Source organism: Medicago sativa, chromosome 1 (genome assembly GCF_051527215.1).
Source record: "Medicago sativa cultivar Bolivia chromosome 1, Bolivia_mono, whole genome shotgun sequence".
NCBI lineage: Eukaryota > Viridiplantae > Streptophyta > Magnoliopsida > Fabales > Fabaceae > Medicago > Medicago sativa.
The window spans coordinates 90,966,254-90,988,748 of record NC_140749.1 but is presented as its reverse complement, the minus strand read 5'-3'; the positions used below and the strand labels follow the sequence as shown (position 1 = coordinate 90,988,748).

Sequence of the window (22,495 nt, the reverse complement as noted above, 5' to 3'; positions counted from 1 at the left end):
TCACAAACTTTGCACAAAGGTCTGAAAGTCCTTTCATCTTTGCAAAATTGGGATCACCTCGGACGTTTCTAACATAATTCCGAAGTTGATGGCGCATCACCTCTTCTGACACGTCCTTAAAATCATTTGGATAAATTATATCATGAATCAATTATATCAATTATACATTATATTAGATTACAGTAATGTCAAATTCAAAATCATGAATCAATCAATTATACAGTATAGTATATTAGCTATGTAATTTGTAAAATCAATTATACATATATGCTGAATCAATTATACATATATCTTAAACTAATCAAATTTTCATGGATAGAAAAACACACATTGTTGTGGTTTCAGTCCCAATTGTGAGTCATCACTCATCAAGAAAATCAACATTTTATCATATACATATTTTCCTTTATCAGCCACTGAGCCACGGTTTTATCACTTTGTTTTCATTCAAAAGTTCTAGATGAAACAATTTCTGGTGAACTTAAAGACTTGCAAGAACCAATCATAATCCCAGTTGTAAATCATGATTCAAGACCTAACCTAACCTAACCTAATCTAATCTAATCTAACCTGAGCATTCAATTTAAGCTTTGTAAAATTAATCATAAACTCAATCAAGATTCAAGACCTAAATAATTTTCTACCATTTATACATATGAAAAAGAAGGAAAAAGAGAAATTACCTAAAATAGAGATGACCTAGAATTGCTAATAACCACTGCTGCATGCTGGTGTGGTGGATCGGGGAAGGGACGATGGATTGATGGAATGAAAAGAAAAGAAAGATGAGCGGAAGGGAGACAATTGATTTTCTGACTTTCAATACTTCCTAAAAACACAAGTAAAATACTAAAATACCCCCAGCGGTAGTTAACTACCGCTGACTTATAACTAGAAAAATCGGCAGCAGTTAACTGCCGTTGGGTTTTTTGGTCACTTACTTGTGTTTCTAAGACACATTGAATGTCAGAACAGCAATTGTCCAAAAGGGACGATGGAATGGAATGAACAGAAGAGCGATGGAATGAAAAGAGGCAGGCCGCGTTTTTACTTTTGTTTGATACGTTTTCTGCATAATTTTTTACTGGTGTGGCACTTGCCACACTAAGCCCAGGCCAGATCCGCTCCTGTATAGCAATCCCCTAATTTATAATAGTTATTGTTATTTTGTATATCCGCCTAAAACACTATTATTTTATTTAACGTGACCTTAAGAGAGAGAAAAACATTCATTCTCTTTTTTGTAAAAAAAAAAAAAAAAAAACATTCATTCGTCGTCAAACCAAAAACAAGACATTATAAAATTTCTATCATCATCTTCATTTGGTTTCCCTTTTCTCTATCAAAATTTCTCCCATTCACTTTATTTAAATTCTTCCCCACCTTTTCACTATGTTGAACTTAAGGTAAATTTACCTTCTAATATATTTTTGTTTTAATTTACTTTAAAGTTTGGGTTAATTTTGAATAATAAGGGTATTGAAGACACATAAAGTGAATATTATCATAAACAAACATATTTGCTCCAAAAAAACAAACCTTAAACAAACATATCGATATAGTGAATATTATTCTTTTTCTTAAAAATATTTTGTTTATAATTGTTTTTTAATTTGTGCTGTTGTTAATATTCAAGATGACAGAAATCTTGTTTTAATTGTTCTTAGGGAAAGCTTTGTTTTGCAAGATAAATTTTTGAGCTTATAGCCAATAATTTATAAGTTTATATGACCAAATATAATTTTTCATATCAATTTTTTTTCACGAGCTTATAAAATAATTTGATAAGGTACTTCAAGTAATGTTTGAGCTAATAACTGATCATTTTTTTCTCAATTTTACCCCTAATATCTTATTGAAAAATAAAAAATAATTAAAATATTATATAATTTTATATTCATCGGTTAGTTCAACTGCTAATTTTATCAAATATGGTAAATTAAATAAGCTAGCTTATCAATTATAAGTTCATCCCCGTTATCAGCTAGTTTATCAGTTATTCTTTACCAAGCCGAGCATATTTGACGTGTGCCTTTGAAATTTTATTTTACAATTGGGTTTTCCCATTTTTTTAATTATGTTACCATTCCAAATTATTTGTTTTATTATGTTGATGACACATATTATGCATGTGTTTGGTTTTGCATAAGAGATTTGACACTCTAAATTCATGTTCAGCTATAGACTATGTCTAACATGTATAAATAAGATGGTATTGTGTCATGTACAACAGGTGTTTTTTTACCATTGAATCAATAAATTACATCATATCTCATTTAATTTAACGGTGTGATTTATTGATCCAATTGTGAAAACTAATATCATACATGTGCATCATAGAATCGGCAATTTATTGAACGTGAAAAATTTGCCATGGCTTGAGTAAACGTGAAAAACTTGTTGCGCAAGCAAACAAACACTGCGTATAGGAGCTTTATTATGACGGTGAACATTGATTGAATTGGGTCGAAAAAATAGGCGTGCCACCACGTTTCCACGTTTACACGTGAATGTCAAGAAATTAAAGTCTTCAATCACGATAGAGAATTACATGTCTGCTTGCTGAAAGGAGAGTTAGTTTTCTACCAAAAATAACAAATTCAAATATGCATAATCATTACACAACGATGATCATTCAACTTTTAACATCCACTATATCAACCGTTCTAACTTTGACTAACTTAACCCGTCAAAAGAAAAAACTTGGACTAACATAATTTCTTTGTAACTATATATCTTGAATGTGCATTGTTTATTGTTGAAATGTAAGAAATCTTTTTTGACTTAGTTTGATGGGTTTCACTAAATCGAATATACTCTCTATAAAGTTGTGTAACTCATATGAATTTTAATTAATAAAAAGTTATGTAGATGGTATAATTAACTCAACAAAAAGTATAATTCTTTCTTTCCTTCAAAAAAAAGTATAATTCTTTCTTGTATACCGAATAACCTAAAGAGAAATTCTTAGGTGAACTCTTACCCAACACATCATTCTTACACCCAACCAATTAAAATCTAACACCTCATTAAAATAATAAAAAGAATTAATATAAGAATTTTTTCTCATTATTTTTAATATTTCTCTCTCCTTTTTTCACTTTCTTTAACCAACAAGAATCACCCACCACCATTTATGTTTTCATTTCCTTAATTAAAATCACACTTTTTTAAAGTTAATAACACGTGTTATTTTTTTTATTGATTGAGTGTAAAAATGATGTGTTGGGTAAGAATTCATGAAAGAATATCTCTAAACTAAAAGAGCGCGTGCTTATATCAAAATAATCATTGCACTTTGGTATGGGAAAGCTTTTAAGTATCTTTTTTTTTTTTTTTGCTAATAAAGAATTTAACTATATAAACAAAAGGTTTGTTTGAAAAATGAAAACTTAATTAATTGAAACTGGGCCATGGCCCAGGTCCAGTACTATGCTTGATCATCATTTGAGTCCTGATAAGTCCATCATGTATATCTATAGACGACAATAAGTAGCTTGTTTATACGAAATTTAGCGTCAAAGGCTACTTCATTTTTGATGACTAATGTAGCTTAATTAAACATACACTTAACAATCCTGCTGTTACAATAGTCTATGAATGGACCTCTTTTTACCATGAACGTGAGACTTGCAGCGTAATTGTGGCCCATAATGATTTTGTATATAATACTGAGCGTGACCTTTCCATGATTAAAATTCAACAAATTTGAATCAAGGGCTAAAAGGTAGGAAAACCAAGATATGGTCTTAATCTCCAAGTTATATTCAAACATATATGTGGTCTGTGTTCTCACCTTTTTTGTTTCAAAAAGAAAAAGAAAAGGAAAGGGAGTCGGGTATCATTTAAAAAAAATCTCAAATTACATTAGTAATTTGAGTAAACACCATCTTTATGGGCAGTTTCCTGTCTAATCTATCATGAGTCGGCAAATCTTCTATGATTATAACACTACAGTTTTTCAAGTGTACCATTTGCACAATGTTTGATTTTAAAGAGAAGTTAATTTGTCGACAGTCAAAGAAAGTGTTGCAGATTGCAATATGCATAAATTTGTTTGGTCAACATTTGGTGCATCTCTGAATTGAAATGTGTAGGTGCATTTTGATGAGACACTCATTTATTTGCGTTTCGACTAAATCAAATGTTATGATAGATGATAGGGCAAATTGCATTAAATGATAGGGCAAATTGCATTAACCTCCCCGAGGTTTCCTTAAATAACACTTTCACCTCCTCTAGTTTTAAAAAAACACTTACCTCCCTTATATCATAAATGGCGCACGCTTGAACTCTACTATAGTGGCATACTAGAAATTTCAACCAAGTATCCACAAACATGATTCGATAGTTGATTGTGGGGAGAGAGAAAGTCGAATGAGAATGTGATGATACATGATAATGGTACATTAAGTGAGGTTTAATCTCAACCATTTGATTTTAATCTAACGACTCATATATTCATTCTCATCATTCTCATTTAACAAAGTCATTCTCATGTGATACATCCTATATATGTATGTGTATATATATATACACACAACTATCTACTTCAAGTATATTCTGATACCTACACTAGTATTATTAAAATCTATTATGTGTTGAATTATGATTGAGCACAAATAATAACATATAAGTTTCTGTTATTTAATTTGGAGGAATTAAGGATTGAGCACAAATAATAATATATAAGTTTCTGTTATTTAATTTGGAGGAATTAAGACTTGTAAATGGGAAACAAAATTTATGAATATAAAAGAACCAAAAAAGAAAAGTATATTAAATTTAGTTTCATTAATTTATGGTTAAATACTATTTCGGTCCTTTAAGTTACATGATTATAACAAGTTAGTTTTTAAGTTTTTTGTTACAAATTGGTTCTTTAAGTCATAAAATATTTGCACCATTATCCTAATTTCATCAAACTTAATCAAAAAGTGTTTATACTCTCAATACTAGAGTTCATAGGTTTGTTATTTGATCTTGATTCAAAACAAAATTGACCGATTACTTGATTTATAATATTGTTGATCAAATATTTATATGTAAAATTATGCTTGAAATTCAAAAACAAGAAGAAGAAAATGTGTATAAGTAATCATGTTTGATGTCATAAGCACTTTTGAACCTACCATCTCAATGTTAGATGGTCTATAGACACTTTTTAATGAAGTTTGCTGAAAAGATGGATGACAGTATAAATATTTTATGATTTAAATGACCAATTTATAACAAAAAATAACTTAAAAATCAATTGGTAACAAAAAAAACTTAAAAACTAATATATTGTAAGCATATAACTTAAAGGACCGTGGCGGGTATATGAATTTATTTTAATTTTATTTTTTGGTACGATGACCTTAATTTATTTACAAAAATTGATGCAATGGAATATGGATGTAAAAGTGTAGACACACACATAACTGCGCATGATTTAAATAGGAGGGCATATATCTCCCTGGCCTGGCCTCATTCACAGACTCATTTCATTTCACAGAAAGAGTAAGAAACTGAGAGAGAGGAAAGCAATGGAATGATACCCAAGCTCAGCTAAAAGTATATCCCTTTGTAAATGCAAAGCCTTTAATCCCAATCCTAAAGTTTAATGCAATGTTATTCCCATCCTCTTCTCCCATTTCCAAGACAACAAAACAAAGATATACTAATCCTACTTGTACAAGACTAGTAGTCATGCATTCATTCATTCATTGATAGCAGGAGATAATTAAACAAGCAACCAGCTCACCTCAGCTGAGCTGCTCTTTTCAAGCATAAAAGCACTGCTATATATATATATATATATATATATATATATATATATATATATATATATATATATATATATGCTACTGTTGTTGAATGGAATGAATTGAATTGAATTTAGCTGGCATTTTCAAATGCAAACACACTATTTGTAATTCCCTCCCTCTCCCTCACCCTTAACCCACTTCACTGCCAGCCAAGAGTGAATTAGCATAGCAGCAAGGGACACCCACACTAACTGTATTCTGTACTACACACCCAACCTACGCACGCAGTTTTTGCTTTTTCTTTCCAAAACATCAACAACCAACGTTTCTTTCTTTAGTCTCTCCTCTACTATTCCGTATACACTCACTATTCCTCTCTCTCTCTCTCTCTCTCTCACACACAAAAACACTCTTTTTCCTATGCCAACAACAAAAACAACACCTTCATTTCTCTCACCTCCCCACTCTCAACGTCATTATCATAAACCCATTCAATTTCCCCACTATTCACACACCCATTTCACTCCTTCTTCCGCCGCAACCACCAGGCGGCGGCCCCACTGCCCTCGCATGGAAATCTCCCCCTCACGCCACCGTCGGAAAGACAAAGTCCTCATTATAGTCGGTGCAACCGGCTCCGGCAAATCACGTCTCTCCGTTGAACTCGCCACCCTCTTCCCTTACTCCGAAATAATCAACTCCGACAAAATCCAAGTCTACAGAGGACTCGATATCACCACCAACAAGATCCCTTTTCATCAACGCAACAACGTTCCACATCATCTTCTCGGCGACATTGATCCTTCTCACGGCGAGTTCTCACCTTCAGATTTCCGCCGCCACGCCGGAGATATCATCTCCGATATTACTTCCCGGAGAAAACTTCCCATTATTGTTGGTGGGTCCAACTCATTCATTCACGCTCTTCTTGTAGAACGATTCGACCCTGAGTCAAACGTTTTCGACGAGTCATCATCATCATTGTCAACATCGATATCCTCGGATTTAAGGTACAAATGTTGTTTTCTTTGGATGGATATTTCGTTTCCTGTGTTGTCGGAATATTTGCTGAAACGAGTCGATGATATGTTTGACTCGGGAATGGTGAACGAGTTAGCTGAGTTTTATGAACCGGATGCAGATAATCAAACCGGTTTAAGAAAAGCAATCGGTGTACCCGAGTTCGACCGGTTTTTTAAACAATATCCACCACAGGTTGTTGGACCAGATGAATCTGAACGTGATAATCCAATGCGGGAAGGTGCATATGAGGAAGCAGTGAAGGCGATTAAAGATAACACGTGTCAGTTAGCTAAGAGACAGATAGGGAAGATCTTACGGTTAAAACGAGCTGGGTGGGACCTACAACGGATTGATGCCACGGAGGCATTTAGGGCGGTGCTGACGTCAGAGTCTAACGGCGGTGGAGAAGAATTTTCCGGTGTATGGAAAAAACAAGTGTTGGAACCAAGCGTGAAGATTGTGAAGCGTTTCTTGATGGAGTAGGTCTTCCAGCTAAATCCAGCTTAGCTAATCCAACTATTTTGTTTTTATTTAATTTTTCCTTTTTTTTTAATGCAATGTTTATTTTATTCTACTTGAGAAGAAGAAAAAAAAAAAAAAAAAGGAAAAATTGGGGTATGGTATGGGGGAAAATGTACAAAAAATGAAAAAGAATATGGAAGTTGGTAATTTGAATGGGAGTGGCCTGGCAAGTTGGTATTGGATTTTGGAGGAATTAATGGTTGTGATATGTCTCAAATTTTGGGTTTTGGAGTTGCAACAAAGGTTTTGGCTCTTGTGTTGTGACTTGTGAGTGAGGTTCTACAATTTTCTCGAGGCTAATTTGGTAAGAAAAATGTAAAAGAAAGGGTAACTACTAGAATAGAAAAATCTTGACAAAGTTTTGCTAGCATGTAGCAATAGAGTTTATTCTAATTTAATTTGTTTAACTTATTTATTTTGTTTCATTGCAACCTTAAATTGTGAATGTTGTTATAGTGTGTTGTACGATTTATTCGTGTGTCTCCCACTCTCTCTAATTCTCTCACTCACACGTTGGGTGTGGACGATGAAATGATGAGCAAATCGAATAAGAAAGTTAAGAAACTTTCTAACAGCAACCAATACACACATTCATTTATAATGAATTATATATATTGAATTTATATTTAATAAAATAGGGGTAGGGTACAATTGTACAAGTGGTGGTGGAGAATGGGACTCTGGCTGAAAGGGTGGCAAAGGGCATGAGACACAATTCTCTCCAACCCCACCACATATGAATTCACTAAAGACAACCATACACTTTTTTCTTTATTTCTCATCATTTTTTTTTTATAATTGTCTTTTTGTGTTTATTCAAAAAAAAAAAAATTGTCTTTTTGTGTGTTTGTTTTGGGTACTAAGATGACGAAGATGGGGCATTTTGGACGGATAATTTGTCTTGGCATAAATATGTGACTTTTGTAGGATGAAGTTAATTTTATTCGATTTGCCTCCATTCAGAATCCATTTTTGCTAGTATTTAAATTCAGTTAGAGTTGACAAAATCTAAACAAAATCTAAAGACGAAGCATATATGTTGGTGGAATTAGGAATCTAATGTGGTTGGAGATACACCAAATCTATGGCTAAATGCGAGCTTTAACACCTGGAATTGAATGGATCAGTTTTCATTTATATGTCATCGGTCACAATAAGAGTGAATTCTTCCGATTGAAATCCTAGAGAGAAAAAAAATTAAAAATCAAATTCTCAAGAAATAAAAAAAAAGAGAGAAATTGAAAATATTTCACTTGAGAAAACTTATTTTCTCATAACTACTTACGTGACACTTCTTTTCAACATTTGAGAAGGTTTGATGGGTGAGAAGTTTGTTTTGATTTTCATCTATTTATGGGCCCGTTTGTTATAGCTTTTTTCAAAATAGATTTTGGTAGTGTAATGTGATTTTGTTATAATTTTTTAACAAAGAAATTTTTAAGGAAAGCTTCAAATAAAAAATCTGTTTGAATAGTTTATCTTAAAATGTCATTCTAAGCATTTCATCATTTGGTTATAATTTTTTATAATACTAAAATTTTGAAAAAATCTCTAAAAAAAAAAAAAGCTATTTCAAATAGCTTTTCATAAAAATCATTTTTGAAATACGTCATTTTGAAAAAATATGTGATTTTTACTATGTAAAACTCGAACAATGAATATTTAAGTTAGTGAATGTAAAAATCTCTTTTTTAACTTATATCAAATGAGTTTGAAATAATTTTTACTATTTTTGAGTAAATTTAAAAAAAAAAATTCATTTTTAAGAATACAAAGGAAAATCCATTTTTTTTAGAATCTAAAACAAACGGAATATGTGATGAAGCTAGAAATGTTCGTTATGTTATTTTTAAGTTTAATAGCAGTTTTAGCCCCTTAACTTTTCCAAAGTTGCGATTCTGGCCCCCTAAGAAAAAAACTACAAAATCGCCCCCTAAGTTTTGCACCTGTGGCAGTTTTGGCCCCCAAGACCAATTTTGACTCGGTCTACGCTGACGTGGCACCCTAAGTGAGGTGCCACGTGTTTTTTTTTTTTTGCCTTGGGAGCCAAAACTGCTACAATTGCAAAACTTAGGGGGCGGTTTTGTAGTTTTTTATCTTAGGGGACCAAATTCACAATTTTGTGAAAGTTAGGGGACGAAAACTGCTATTAAACCTTATTTTTATTATTCACATTTAGAAATCCTCACAAACTAATCTCAAAAAAATTTCATTTTTTTTTTGTGAAAGAGATATGGTTTGATAATTTTAGTTTAAATATATTTATAATCCCGATAAAGATTTAACATTTTTTTAATCCTTTTAAATTTTTCTTTAACTTTTAATCCTTACAAAATTATCGTGAAAAATTAACCCGTTATTTTTTTAAACTTTTAATCCTTAAAAAAAAATAAAAATTAACCCACTATTTTCTTTTATAAATAACAAGTTTTCTTGCATTTTGTGCAAGGCCTAACAAAAGTTCTTATATATTTAATGTGTTAAATTTAATTTATTTAATTTAGGTCGCGGCGTTTATGCTATGCTTACTTCTCAGGAGCACCCGCATGCGTGTATCCAGATACATACTTAATTTGGCATAAACAAGTCTCATTGAAGGTTTCAAATTTTGCATGCGCGGTTGCTTCGTGACAGATTGTCAACTAAATCGAATTTGGCGGCGCGTGGTGTTATCTCTTCAGATGAGCGGCTTTGTGTGGCCGGGTGCGGTCATGTGGAAGACGCTCAGCACTTGTTTCTCTCCTGCTCTTTGGCCGCTAGTGCGGTTGTGGATTGGTTTCGAATGGGAGGATACTCATGTTATTTCAGATCACTTTTCTCAATTTAAATTTGACACAGGTGGTCTGAAATCGCGACGGTCATTCCTTGAGCTTTATTTGGCTCCTTTGTGTCTGGATTGTGTGGAATGAACGTAACAACACATTACTTAAGCAGAAATAAAATACTATATTTCAGTTAGTGGAAAAAGTCAAGTTATATTCTTTACGGTGGCTGATGGCTAAGAAAGCCAATTTTGTTTTTGGTACTCATATGTGGTGGTCAAGTCTGCTTTCGTTTTTGTGTTTAGTCCGCTTTTGACTTTGTAAATTTTAGTGGTATTTTTGGTACGCTTTGTGAGGAGGCTGCTATGTTAGTGTTTATATAATTCATTTTTGCTTGTTACATTTTTTTTATTTGATTAAAATAACACAGCGTACCATAAATTAAGACACCTCTAAAATGAATAAAGATATAGAAATACACAATCAAACACAAACATTGTATTTTATACGACCGGTTACATTTTTTAACAATTTCCTCACCTCATTATGCATGCAATAAAAGGTATGTATGTATTCCTTCAAAAAAAAAAAAAGGTATGTATTGTCTGGGCCTCCTTATTGCATATTGCATGCAGCGTTGAGTACTTGCATGTCACTTTCTGTGTACCAACAACAATGCTCTTTTGAAAAGGAGAGAGTAGAAAGTAGCATGTTAGCAGCAAGGTGGGGTTGAACTTTGTTATTTTCACTGCTTATCCAACTATACTGTTTAAATCCACTCAAGATTCTAAACTTACAATTATTTCATTTGGATGAAAAAATAACATTGTTTGGTTCAGGAACTAAAAATGAAGATATAGTAAAAATAATAGCAATGCTATATCTCTAGAAAAATAACATCAAAAATTCTTCAAGAATAAAGAGTAGCCAATCACAATGCACTATTTGCCACAATTCAAGGAGGTGTGGCTGAAAAATAGGAAGTGGACAAATAAATCATCCAATTAAAATTTGCCAACTGTGTCTTGAAAAATTCTTGAAGCTATTTTTCTTGAGAAGTAGCATTTTCCTAAAAATAAAGAGCGGTGCTATTCATCAAGAAAGCACACGTCCCGAATATATAGTGAACAACACAGAGCCGTTGGATCCTAATCTTGTTTAAAATACACATAGTAAATGATGTTTAATGAGAGAAAAATAGAAGAAAAATAAGGAAATCTCAAAGCATTTATGATATAGGACATCCAAGAAATTAAAGACATTCCCTTAATTGGCTCTTTGTAATCAATACTCCATTGGAGAGACCCTTGACTATTCAATTTTTCATTGACTTGGTGCAGGGGTCAACCAGTGTGAGCATTTTCAAACTTTTGCATTTTCAATTTTTAAATTTAAATAATACGTACACAAATTAGGATAGTTCTTTAAGCTCTAATCTTTAGGGTATTTGATGTAGATATTTGATGCTAATATATTATATTTGAACAATCCAAAAAAGTTGTCACAACAAGCACACTGTAGTCACCCTTGCAAATTCACATGTTAAAGAATTGGGTCATGTTAACTTGTGCCCTTAGGGCACATGTTAAGCAACCCAAAAATGGAAACATTTTCTTAAATTTTGTGCATTAAATTATTGAAAAGTAAAAAAGTTAAAGTCAAATGCATTAATTATAATAGAATATTTCTATTTTGAATCATTAACTTGTGTCTTGAGGGCACAAGTTAACATTTCCCTAAAGAATTTAATATAGAATATACTCCCTCCGTTTCAAAATATAAACAAAATTCATTTTTTAAGTTCATTCATTTAATGATGTATGTGGTCCATATTATGAACTACATACATCATTAAATGAATGAACCTAAAAACTAAATTTTACTTATATTTTGAAACGGATGGAGTAAGTCTTAAAAGTCATACATTCAATTTTTTGAGAGGAGTGATATTTGCACAACTAATATTAGACAACTTTGGTGACAATCACTTTTCTCCTCTTGTGATTGGACAAAAACAATTGAGAGAGAAAGAAGAAGAGAGAGAATAAAAACACATGTGAGTATGAGAGAGAAGGTTGTTTCAAAAGTTGTCAAAAATTGGTTGTACAAATATCATTTCTCATTTTTTAAAGGTGAAAATATTGTTTTTTCAAAGCAAAATCTCCACTTCTAGTTTTCTTAACATGTGTCCTTAAGTCAAACATTAGCAAAACCATTTTATTTGAAATTTTACTCTTGACTCTATTCTAAACTTGGCCGATGTTTGGATTCACCTCCACAATTTTTTCTCGCATCCCAAAATTGCTTTTGACATGAAAATAGTGAAGCTATATATTATTTGTAGCTTGCAGTTTGACCTCAGTTCCAAACACACTATCAGTCATGAGATTAATCTAATCCTAACCAACACAATTCTCTCTTTTTTTTTTTTTTGGTCTTAAATGAAGTGTTTAGATTAATCATATTTTTTTTTTCCAACACAACTGTGAGGTCCCGGGTTCGAACCCAGATCATGACGTCCGGCCTTGCAATTTCGGCATTTGCCAGTTGAGCTAGGACTTCTAGACACCAACACAATTCTCTAATGTTAGATTCAACTAACAATTAGGCGTGTGTACAAACTTAGAGTTGGAAACCAAATTATGAGGTCTTTATTACCGCATTTTCAATAATCCAAATATATCAGGGTCAGGGTGTCCTTATATGTCAGTACTGAGTCTTTGTCCTTCAATTTATTTGATTTCTCCTGTGGAAGCGAGAGGGGGAGTATTTCATTCATTCATTCATAGTTCATTCATAGCTATGAAGAAAAAGTCTAGGGGCATAGCATAGGTAGTGTAGTTAGTGCAATGGAGAGTAGTCAGTTGTCACATTGTTAATTCTAGGACAAAAGGACTAAAGACTTGGGCATCAGGGTAAAGAATTTTCGACAAATAGGTATAGGAAAGTAACATGTGCATAATGTACAATACAATTCCCAGGGTGAGAGAATCAGTGTCATCATATTCTCCCCCAACCCCCCAATACTCATAACATCATTTACTCTTGCAGAGTGGGGGGCCAAAGCTCTTTTCTGTTTTAGGGGTCCCCTGCATTTTTAAGGGAGAATATGTTCTTTTCATTTTGGCTTTCAATTCCCTATTTTGATGAATACCAGTCTATTCTTCTCGAGACTATGTATATAGTTACATAGAATGGACCCCTCCTCCCTCTCCCCAAACCTCTATATTTTGTTACCCGTCTATTTCTCATTCTCAGTCTTAAATTTCCCTTACCAAACAAAGCATTGAATTGAAATGTATTAAGAAGAAAAAACAAAAATATTCAGTACGGTTAAGATTTTGTTTGGAGTTTGGAGGGGAGGGACGAGGAGAGTTTTGAAAGAAATAAAAAGAGGAGAGGGTTTTGAGGGTTAATTTTTTGTTCATAAAATAAAATCTCTCTCATTTGGAAAACTTCAAAATTGTATTGGGAAAGGTTTTGAGGGGTTTTTGGAGGGTTTATATGAATTTTTCATATTTAATTTATGTTGCTATAATATTCTTAAAATTAAAAATATATTAATCATAAACATTAGTTTATCATTCTCTAAAATATTGTTCTTTCAAAAAATATGAAAGATTTCTCTATTTTTCTAAATATTTCCCACCCCAAGTCCTCCTTCCATTCCCCTCTAAACTTTCAAACAAAGTTTAAGGTGTCGTCGTGAAAAAGAATATAGAAGTCATTAGATATGTGAAAATGTCATTACTCCCTTCATTCCACATCTATCACTGACGTATTTAATCAATCATTTCACAGATGTTTAAAAAGAAAATGATAAATGAAAGAAAATGAATGATGATTTAATTAAATATCCATATTAACCATTGATTTATTTTCATTATCATAAATGTAAAATGAGAAATAATAACTTGAAAATGATGCAGTATAAATTGGCAAATTGCAAATTAGTTAGGTTTATAGTACACCTCATACTAGTACAGTAGTACGTACTACTACTAGGACATTCTTAAAATATCTGTAATTATTTTTTTGTACAAATATAAACTATTCAGCATGCAATTTAAAAATCTGCAACTTAGCAACCTTGAATTCTCAAGTGCCAACAAGCAGATATATTCAAGACTCCTTACTAGTTGCAATTACTAAACACAAAGTGGCCTTGAGCAGGCATGTTTCTCTTGTTCTTTGGTCCAACTAGCTAGTAGTGTGTAGTTGTGTTTTCATGATTACATGTTCTTTGGTTACTAAAAAATAATTAGTAGTACAACATAGGTGGAACTGCATACATAAAGTAGCTTATTTAGCTGTTATGACTTATGAGAAAGCATTTTAATTAGTAGTACAATGTCATCTCTATTATATATATTTGCCTTATTTTTTTTGAAAAGTACACTTGGCACTCTTTCTTGCTTCTTCTCATTAATTGTTTGATCAAAGATTCAAATCACCATATATTTACTCACATTCTATTTATGTCATTTGCATCATTCACACAAATTTAATTTATTTCAATTAATTTATTAAAAAGCAAAATGAAAATTATAAACATTTTAATAGCCTTATCATGAATATGTTTTGTATTATCAACCAATAAAAATTGACCATGATTCATGATTTAAATTATCAGTCAATCATGATTCATGATTAAAATTACCAACCAATCAAATTTAAGCATACATGTCATCCTTTTAACTTTTACTTAGGTTTTTTCCCCCTCTATATAGTCAATATGTCTGTCATCATTTTCATCTTCATCGTAGCACACATCCTTTCTCTCTATCTTCATTGTGACACACACCTTCTCTCTCTCTCTCTCTCTCTCTCTCTCTCTCTCTCTCTCTCTCTCTCTCTCTCTCTCTCTCTCTCTCTCTCTCATATGTTTATAATTTTATTTGTTTTCGTTTCCTTTATTTTTCGTTTTTTTATTACAACAATTCTTTTTAAATACGAAGAGACAACTCTCTAAATTTTTGTAACGCCTTCCATAGTTTATGCAGCATGAAAGGAATGATATGGTACATAATATGTTTATACACATTTTTAGTTTTTTTCGTTACACATTAAAATTAAATAAAAATATATTTGGTCAAAAAATAGTGTGCGTAGGTAGATGTCAAATATATGGTTACCAATAAAATAAAATTGTCAAAAAAAAAAGTTATCAATAAAATAAAATCATTTGGTTTGAATTACTACGATTTTGTTTCTAAGATCAAATGCACCAATTGATGAATATTAATGTACAATTTTTTTTTCCGTTACGGTATGCATGAATCAAGCACTTGATTATTTTGGTTACTTTATGTCTTTGGCTATAAATATCCGTTTTGACTCTCACAATTTTCACACCACTCTCTATTCACAATTCATATTATTGAAAGTCTTCTATGAACCTCTATTTTCTCTCTTTGTTACAATGTCAATTTTTTACATATTTCTCTTATTAATGTACATGACACATGTATTGTAACAACTTATTTGATTTCTTTGATATATGTAAGAGAAACACGAGTTTCGGTAATTCATATTATTGAAAGTCTTTTCTGATTATGTTTTTCTTTTTTTAATAAATACAATGTAGTTTTTCTTCTTCGGTATAAAGTTGTGTTGTTGAATATTTTATAACTTTTTTGTTTGTTTTGACTTTTTAACTTGCAGAAATTATTCATGAATAGACAATATTCATGAAGATTGAATTATGGAAAAAAAAAAAAAAGTATAGTTGAGATCCAAAGAGAACAAAAGACAAACGTGCTTCTTTATTCTTTTAATTGGAACTTTTTATTTGGCATTGAAAAAGATAATTATGATAGTAGCTATACTACCATTTCAGTTGTAAGATAGATGTCAATTATAATTATAATAGGTGATGACGTTATAAATTGAATCAATATTCTATATTTTTAGGAAATTGTCTTAAGGATGTATCTAGCAAGGGCAGGAACAAGACGATAGACAATACTACTATTGTAATTGATCACACATTAATATGACAATTGATTCTTGCACTTAAATTCATGATCAGAATAAAACTTATTTACTACGTTGACTACCTTGCCTTAACTATATTAGAGTAAATAATTGTAATTACTGTTTATTAGGGTATTAAATTATTTTGATATTGATTGATTTACATTTATTAATGTATATCTTTTCATTATTGTGCACTATTTTTTTTAGAGAAGGAAATTTGTATTAATGATGTAATTGTATTATTATCTTTTTTTTAAGCAAAGAAAATATATTAAATAAAAGCAAGTATAAAAGTTGAGAGTATATAAACCTGACCAAGCAACCACGAAATCAACCTTAAAAGTATATTAAAACATATGATAAACAACAAATTGTATTGCTATCAATATTGATTAAACTCATAAAAATAAGTAATGTAGAATAAATTGATTTTGATATATCAGGAACTAAATTAAAAACTAATTATTAACATGATCGTAAAATAAATCAAAATTAATCAATTTAAGAGTAGTACTCATCACTTTAAAAAAATGTAGCACAATTGTCAAAAACAAATGTAACACTCATCTGACATTTTGGAGTATCCTCTTTGATAGATAATTTTCAAGTATTTGTATAAACGCTCTTTGAATCATGAGACATGTTATGATCTCGGTGAGCAATTGAGAATCAAACTCAACTACATTTTTTATCTTAAAAGAAAATGTATTGTTTAAATTTAAAAATTTAAATTTCAATATTGGTCATTGAAAAGCCTCAATTTTTTTTATCCAAAATGAAAGCCTTAATTTTGATATTCTAAAAGAAAAAAGATTACTCAAGAACATAGAAAAGTCATATGATTATAGAAATGTAATAACAACAAGAGTAAGGAAGAGTTGAATGATACCCAAAATTAAATTTAAGCAATAAAACCATTAATTTTTCAAATTCCAATTTTAGTTTTTTTTTTCCTAAAAAATTGTCTTAAAAAAAAAAGTCAAAGTACATCGTGTCTTTTAGTAGGATTTGAATTCTCTACATTGAAAATTCTCTCAAATTTTCTCCAGTGTAATCTCAACAATTAAACACGAGAGAGAAGTTGAGAATTAAATTATAAAAAAAAGTTGGTTTTTGTATTTTAATCGTGTAGATTGGAAATGGATAAAAATTGAGAAAATTTTCAATGGAGATAATCCAATTCCCTTTTAGTAGCATAGTGCACATAAAAGTCTTTTATAATACAAAAAAATAATAATAAATTTATGGTTAATTTTATAAAAAAATATAAATGGAATAACACCTTAATGATCTTTGCGCCGTAATGATTTTTGAGGTTTAACATTTAATGTCGTTATTTAAATAAAATTAAAAACCACAATGAATTTATTTCTACCAAAACCATACAAGACATTAGTTATATTGGTCTCCTCACTTATATGTTGCTCAAAATATACTTTTGAATTTAATGTTGACCTTTAACTCATACTTGATGACACGTCAACATCTTTCCCTTCAGTGTGAGACTCTTTATGTTTGTGCTATAAAGATATAAACAAATAAGATCAGATAGAGACACAACATGCTAAAAAAGATGGGTTAGTTGTGTTTTCATGCAAGAAGATTTCCGTTCCTTTCTTTCATGAGAAGAGGGAAATAAACTTAGAAAATATAACAAAATGACAAATGAATATACACCTAAGAAAAATGATAAATGAAAAAAAAGAAGTGTGTGATATGTTCAAGGGTATAGAAAATAGCGTGAGTTGCTGGTAATTTTATGAGTTTGTCAAATAAGTTGGAGATTTACGAGTAATTATTTTAACAAAAAAATTAGACTCATTTAGAAAATGCGACATCATTTTGAAATATCTAATGAGCATGTATTTCGTCAAATCAACATCATATATATGCCTCTTTCCATTTTCACATTCACCAAAGACAAAATGTGAAAGAATTTGAACTAATGGGGGTTAAATAGAAAAAATAGCATAAAAATTAAAGACATTGAAAGACTTGATTTTTTTTTTTGGTTGCATTGAAAGACTTGATTTTAAGATAAATGAATTAAACAAATGATATACAATCTCACTAAGAAGTCATAATGTTGGGGCTTCATGGGGAGCTTCGATCATCATATTAGGCTAAGAGCAATCACACAAGTGAGATTAATACCACATTTCACCTAAAATGTCTTATAAACATGTATTTGTGAATTTAGCACAACACAACTACATTTTGCCATTGTTAGATCCCATTACATATTAATAGTGAAGAAATTTGAAATAATATAGGTTGAACAAAAAAATTGCATCAAAATCAATGACATTCAAAAGCTAAAATTAAGGCGATCAAATGGAGCATGTTCAAAAAGGTGGTATGGTGGTGGTTTGAAGGAGGGAGGTTTATGTTCATTCTTTTCAAATTAAATGAAAATAAACAGATATGAAAAAATAATTTAAACATGAGAGAAGATAAGGGAAATAAAATAAGTATTGTGTGTTTTGTTTGTAAGAGTATAGGGAATAATGTGAGTTGCCAATAATCTTATAGGTCTGTCGAAGGAGTACGAGATTTTTAGGTAATTATTTTACCAAAAAATTAGATCTAATTAAAAAAAACCTCACATTATTTTTAATGTCCAATAAGCATATATTTTGTCAACTCAGCATAACACGTCTGCAATTTTCCACTCTCATTTGCCACCAAAGACAAAAATTGAATGAATTTGAAATAATAGAGGTTGAATAAAAAAAATCACATGAAAGAGGAAGACATCAAAAAACTAAATTAAAAAATAAAATAAACAAATGACATCCAAAAATAAAAAATAAAATACAGTTCATCGTAATGCTGAGACTTTCAAGGGATGCTACATTGAATTTGATCATTACATTAGACTAAGAAAACCCACTTAAGTGAGTTTGACACCATATCTTCATCCTAAACCTTAAGACATTAGGTATATAGATCACATCACTTATGTGTCGCTCAACATACACTCTTACCTCCAATATGAAACTTTAACTCAGACTTGACACATTAACTTCTATCCCTCAAGTATGAGACTATCCACTTCAGGGATCTACCACTAGGAACCTTATGGGGTAGTCAACAGTGGTGTGCATTTATCCATTGAACAAAGATCAACCACACAAATGAAAATGATACTAGACTATGCTTGGCGCAGGTGTTCATACTAAAGAATAAACATTTAAATTACCAAAAATTGAGGCTCGATTAAAAAAAACACAACATTTAAAAGTGTCTAATAAACACGTATTTTGTTAACTCAACAAATCACATAAGAGTTTATCCATGATTAAATCCATCAAAAACCAAAAGTGAAGGGATTTAAATTACTAGAGATTAATTTAAAAATATTGCATGAAAGTGAACAACATCTTAAACCTTAAATTTAATATAAAACTTAAACATCTACTCTTATATTGGTCATCTTTCTTTTTTTAGCAGAAAGAGGTAGCAGGATGACTGCTAACCTCTAAACTTCATTAACAAAAGAGAAAAAATACAAAAAGAGACTTGATGCATCAATTATGAAACTTTATTGGTCATCTCACTTATATGTTTGTCAACATCTACTCTTGCATCAACTATGGAACTTTAAGTCAAAATTGACACATTAACATATTTCCGTTATGTGTGAGACTTGATGCATTTGTGATTTGGTGACATAGGCACAATATGATAAAAAAGGTGGATTGATGGTGGTTTATGTAGGTTTATGTTCCCATATTTAATGAAAAGAGAGAAAGGAAATTAGAAAAGGAAAGGATATGAAAAAGCAATTTGAACATGAGAGAAATGATAAGAAAAAAAAAACTTTGTATTTTGTCTGTGGAGGTATTAGGAATAGAGTGAGTTATTGGTAATTTTATGGGTTAGTTGTAGAAATTGGAGATTTATGAGTAGTTTTTACCAAAAAAATAGATTCAATTAAAAAAGTCTCACATCATTTTAAAATGTCTCTTTGTCAACTCAACATAAAACATTTGTATTTTTCATTGTTAGATTCCACGAAAGACTAAAAGTGAAGGTGCAATAACAACCAACAACAACCAAGTCTTATCCTCACTAAGTGGAGTTGTCTATAGAGATTCAATTTTTTAATTTTTTTTTATGTTTGTTGTAGATGCTGACACAACCTTCTTTTATTTTATTTGGGATTGGGACCAAGGCTACCATAAACAAGATTAAAGTTCAAAAGTGGATGTATTTGAAAGAACATAGGTTGAATAAAAGCAATTGCATGAAAGTGAGCGTCATCCAAAAACTTTTATTTAATATAAAAAATTAAGCAAAGAACATCCAAAAACTAAGATAACAATTTATCATAATGTATGGAGTTCCGAGGGAGCCTGTAATGACTTGGATCATCACATTTGACTAAGAGAAACCCCATAAGTGAGATTGACACCACATCTTCATCCAAAACCTTAAGACATTAGGTATATTTGTCATTTAACTTATTTGTTGCTCAATATATACTCTTGCATCCAATGTAGAAGTTTTACTTACAAATGACACATTACCATCCCTCCCTTAAGTGTGAGATTCTTTGTGTCTATGATATGGTGAGATAGCAAAATAAGATAAGAGGAACAACATGGTAAAAAAATGTGAGTTGGTGGCTATTTCATAGATGGGTGTCTTTGTTCCTTTCTTTAATGTGGAGATAGAAAGTAAATTAGAAAAAGAAAGAAGAAAAAGGAATTTGAACAAGAGAGGAATGATAAGAAGTAAAACTAAAGAGAGTGCGTTTTATCTATGACAATATAATTAAGAGATTCAATTGTTGGTAATTTTATGAATTTATTTAAGCAATTGGAAATTACTGGGTAATTATGCTACCAAAATAATAGATTCATTAAAAATGTCGCATCAATTTAAAATGTCTAATAAACATGTAATTTGTCAACATAGCAGAACACATCTACATTTTTCCATTGTCAAATCATACCAAAGACCAAAAGTGAAGGAATTTAAAATAATATAAAAAATTGCTTGAAAGCGAATGACATCCTAAAACTAAAATTTAAGATAAAAATTAAACAAATGACACCCAAAAACTAACAAAACAAATCATTATAATGTTACGACTTCCATTGGAACCTACATTGAGTTGTATCATCATATTAGTCAAAGAGCAACAACACAAGTGAGATCGACATCACTTCTTCACCCAAAGTCCTAAAGCATTAGGTATATGGATAATCTCCCTCATATGTTTCTCAACGTCTACTCTTGCATCCAATGTCAAATTTTAACTCATAATTGACAGATTAACATATCTCCATTAAGAGACTCTCCGTGTCTGTGATAGACCACCAAGAAGCACTCCATCCGCCGTCCACAATGTTGAACCGGGATATGATACCACCTCTGGGATTTATAAGGGAGTCAACATTGATGTGATTCGACACATTACAAAAAGAGAAACCACACAAGTGAGAACAATACCACATCTTCATCGAAAAATTGAAGACTAAAATATGAGTTTTATTAATTTATTTGTTGCTCAACCTCCACTTTTTATTCAATATTGAACTTTAACCGACACTTGATACATCAGAGCATATTTCCCCTCAAATATGACGAAATTCTAGCCTGTGCTTGACACGGGTTTCCATTTGGGGCGTTTGACACTTGATAATGCATCGTTATTGTTTTGAGGCGTTTGACCGAACCATGCGCGATATAATGTCTTATGATGGTGTCGATAATATAGACAAACCATTTGGGGGTCTTTCTGTGGTTTTGGACGGTGATTTCAGACAAATTTTGCCAGTGATAAGAAAAAGATGCATAAAAGACATACTTGCTTCATCCATCAACTCATCAAAGGTGTGGAGTCACTGTAAGGTTCTCACACTTACAACAAATATGCGTTTACGTGCTTCAACTGTTCGTGTCGAGGAAGATGAGATAAGAAAGTTTGTCGATTGGATGCTTTCAATTGGATCCACCAACGAGAGTGGATAAATTAACGTACCCATTCCTGATGAGTTGTTGATAAAAGATTCCTCTGATTTGTTGCGTTCTCTGGTTGATTTTGTATATCCGATTCGCAAAACATGAAGATCTCGGATTTTTTTCCAAGCACGGGGGATACTTGCTCCCACGCTGGACGCAGTTGATCACGTAAACAAATTTCTTCTATCATTGGTTCCAGGAGACAAAAAGGAATATACCAGTTCTGATTCGGTTTGCAAATCAGACGAGAATAGTGAGGTACAAAGCGAATGGTTTTCCACCAAATTCTTAAACAATATCAAGTTTTCCGGTATTCCAAACCACAAGTTGAGATTTAAAGTTGGATGTCGAGTTATGTTGATGAGGAACATTGACCAAGCAACTGAATTGTGCAATGTGACTAGGTTGATTGTAGACAATCTTGGGAAGAACTTTATTGGTGTAACTATTATTACCAAAAAAATGATGGTGAAAAAGTAATTATTC

General features: G+C 31.2%; 1 protein-coding gene across 1 annotated transcript; it reads left to right on the top strand.

Annotated features, from left to right (window-relative positions):
- Positions 1–5,393: 5,393 nt before the first annotated feature.
- Positions 5,394–7,767, top strand: IPT1 (isopentenyltransferase 1). The gene has a single exon (XM_085740593.1). It carries the CDS (start codon positions 6,171–6,173, stop codon positions 7,254–7,256), a length of 1,086 nt encoding a protein of 361 aa, XP_085596719.1. The 5' UTR covers positions 5,394–6,170; the 3' UTR covers positions 7,257–7,767.
- Positions 7,768–22,495: the final 14,728 nt, after the last annotated feature.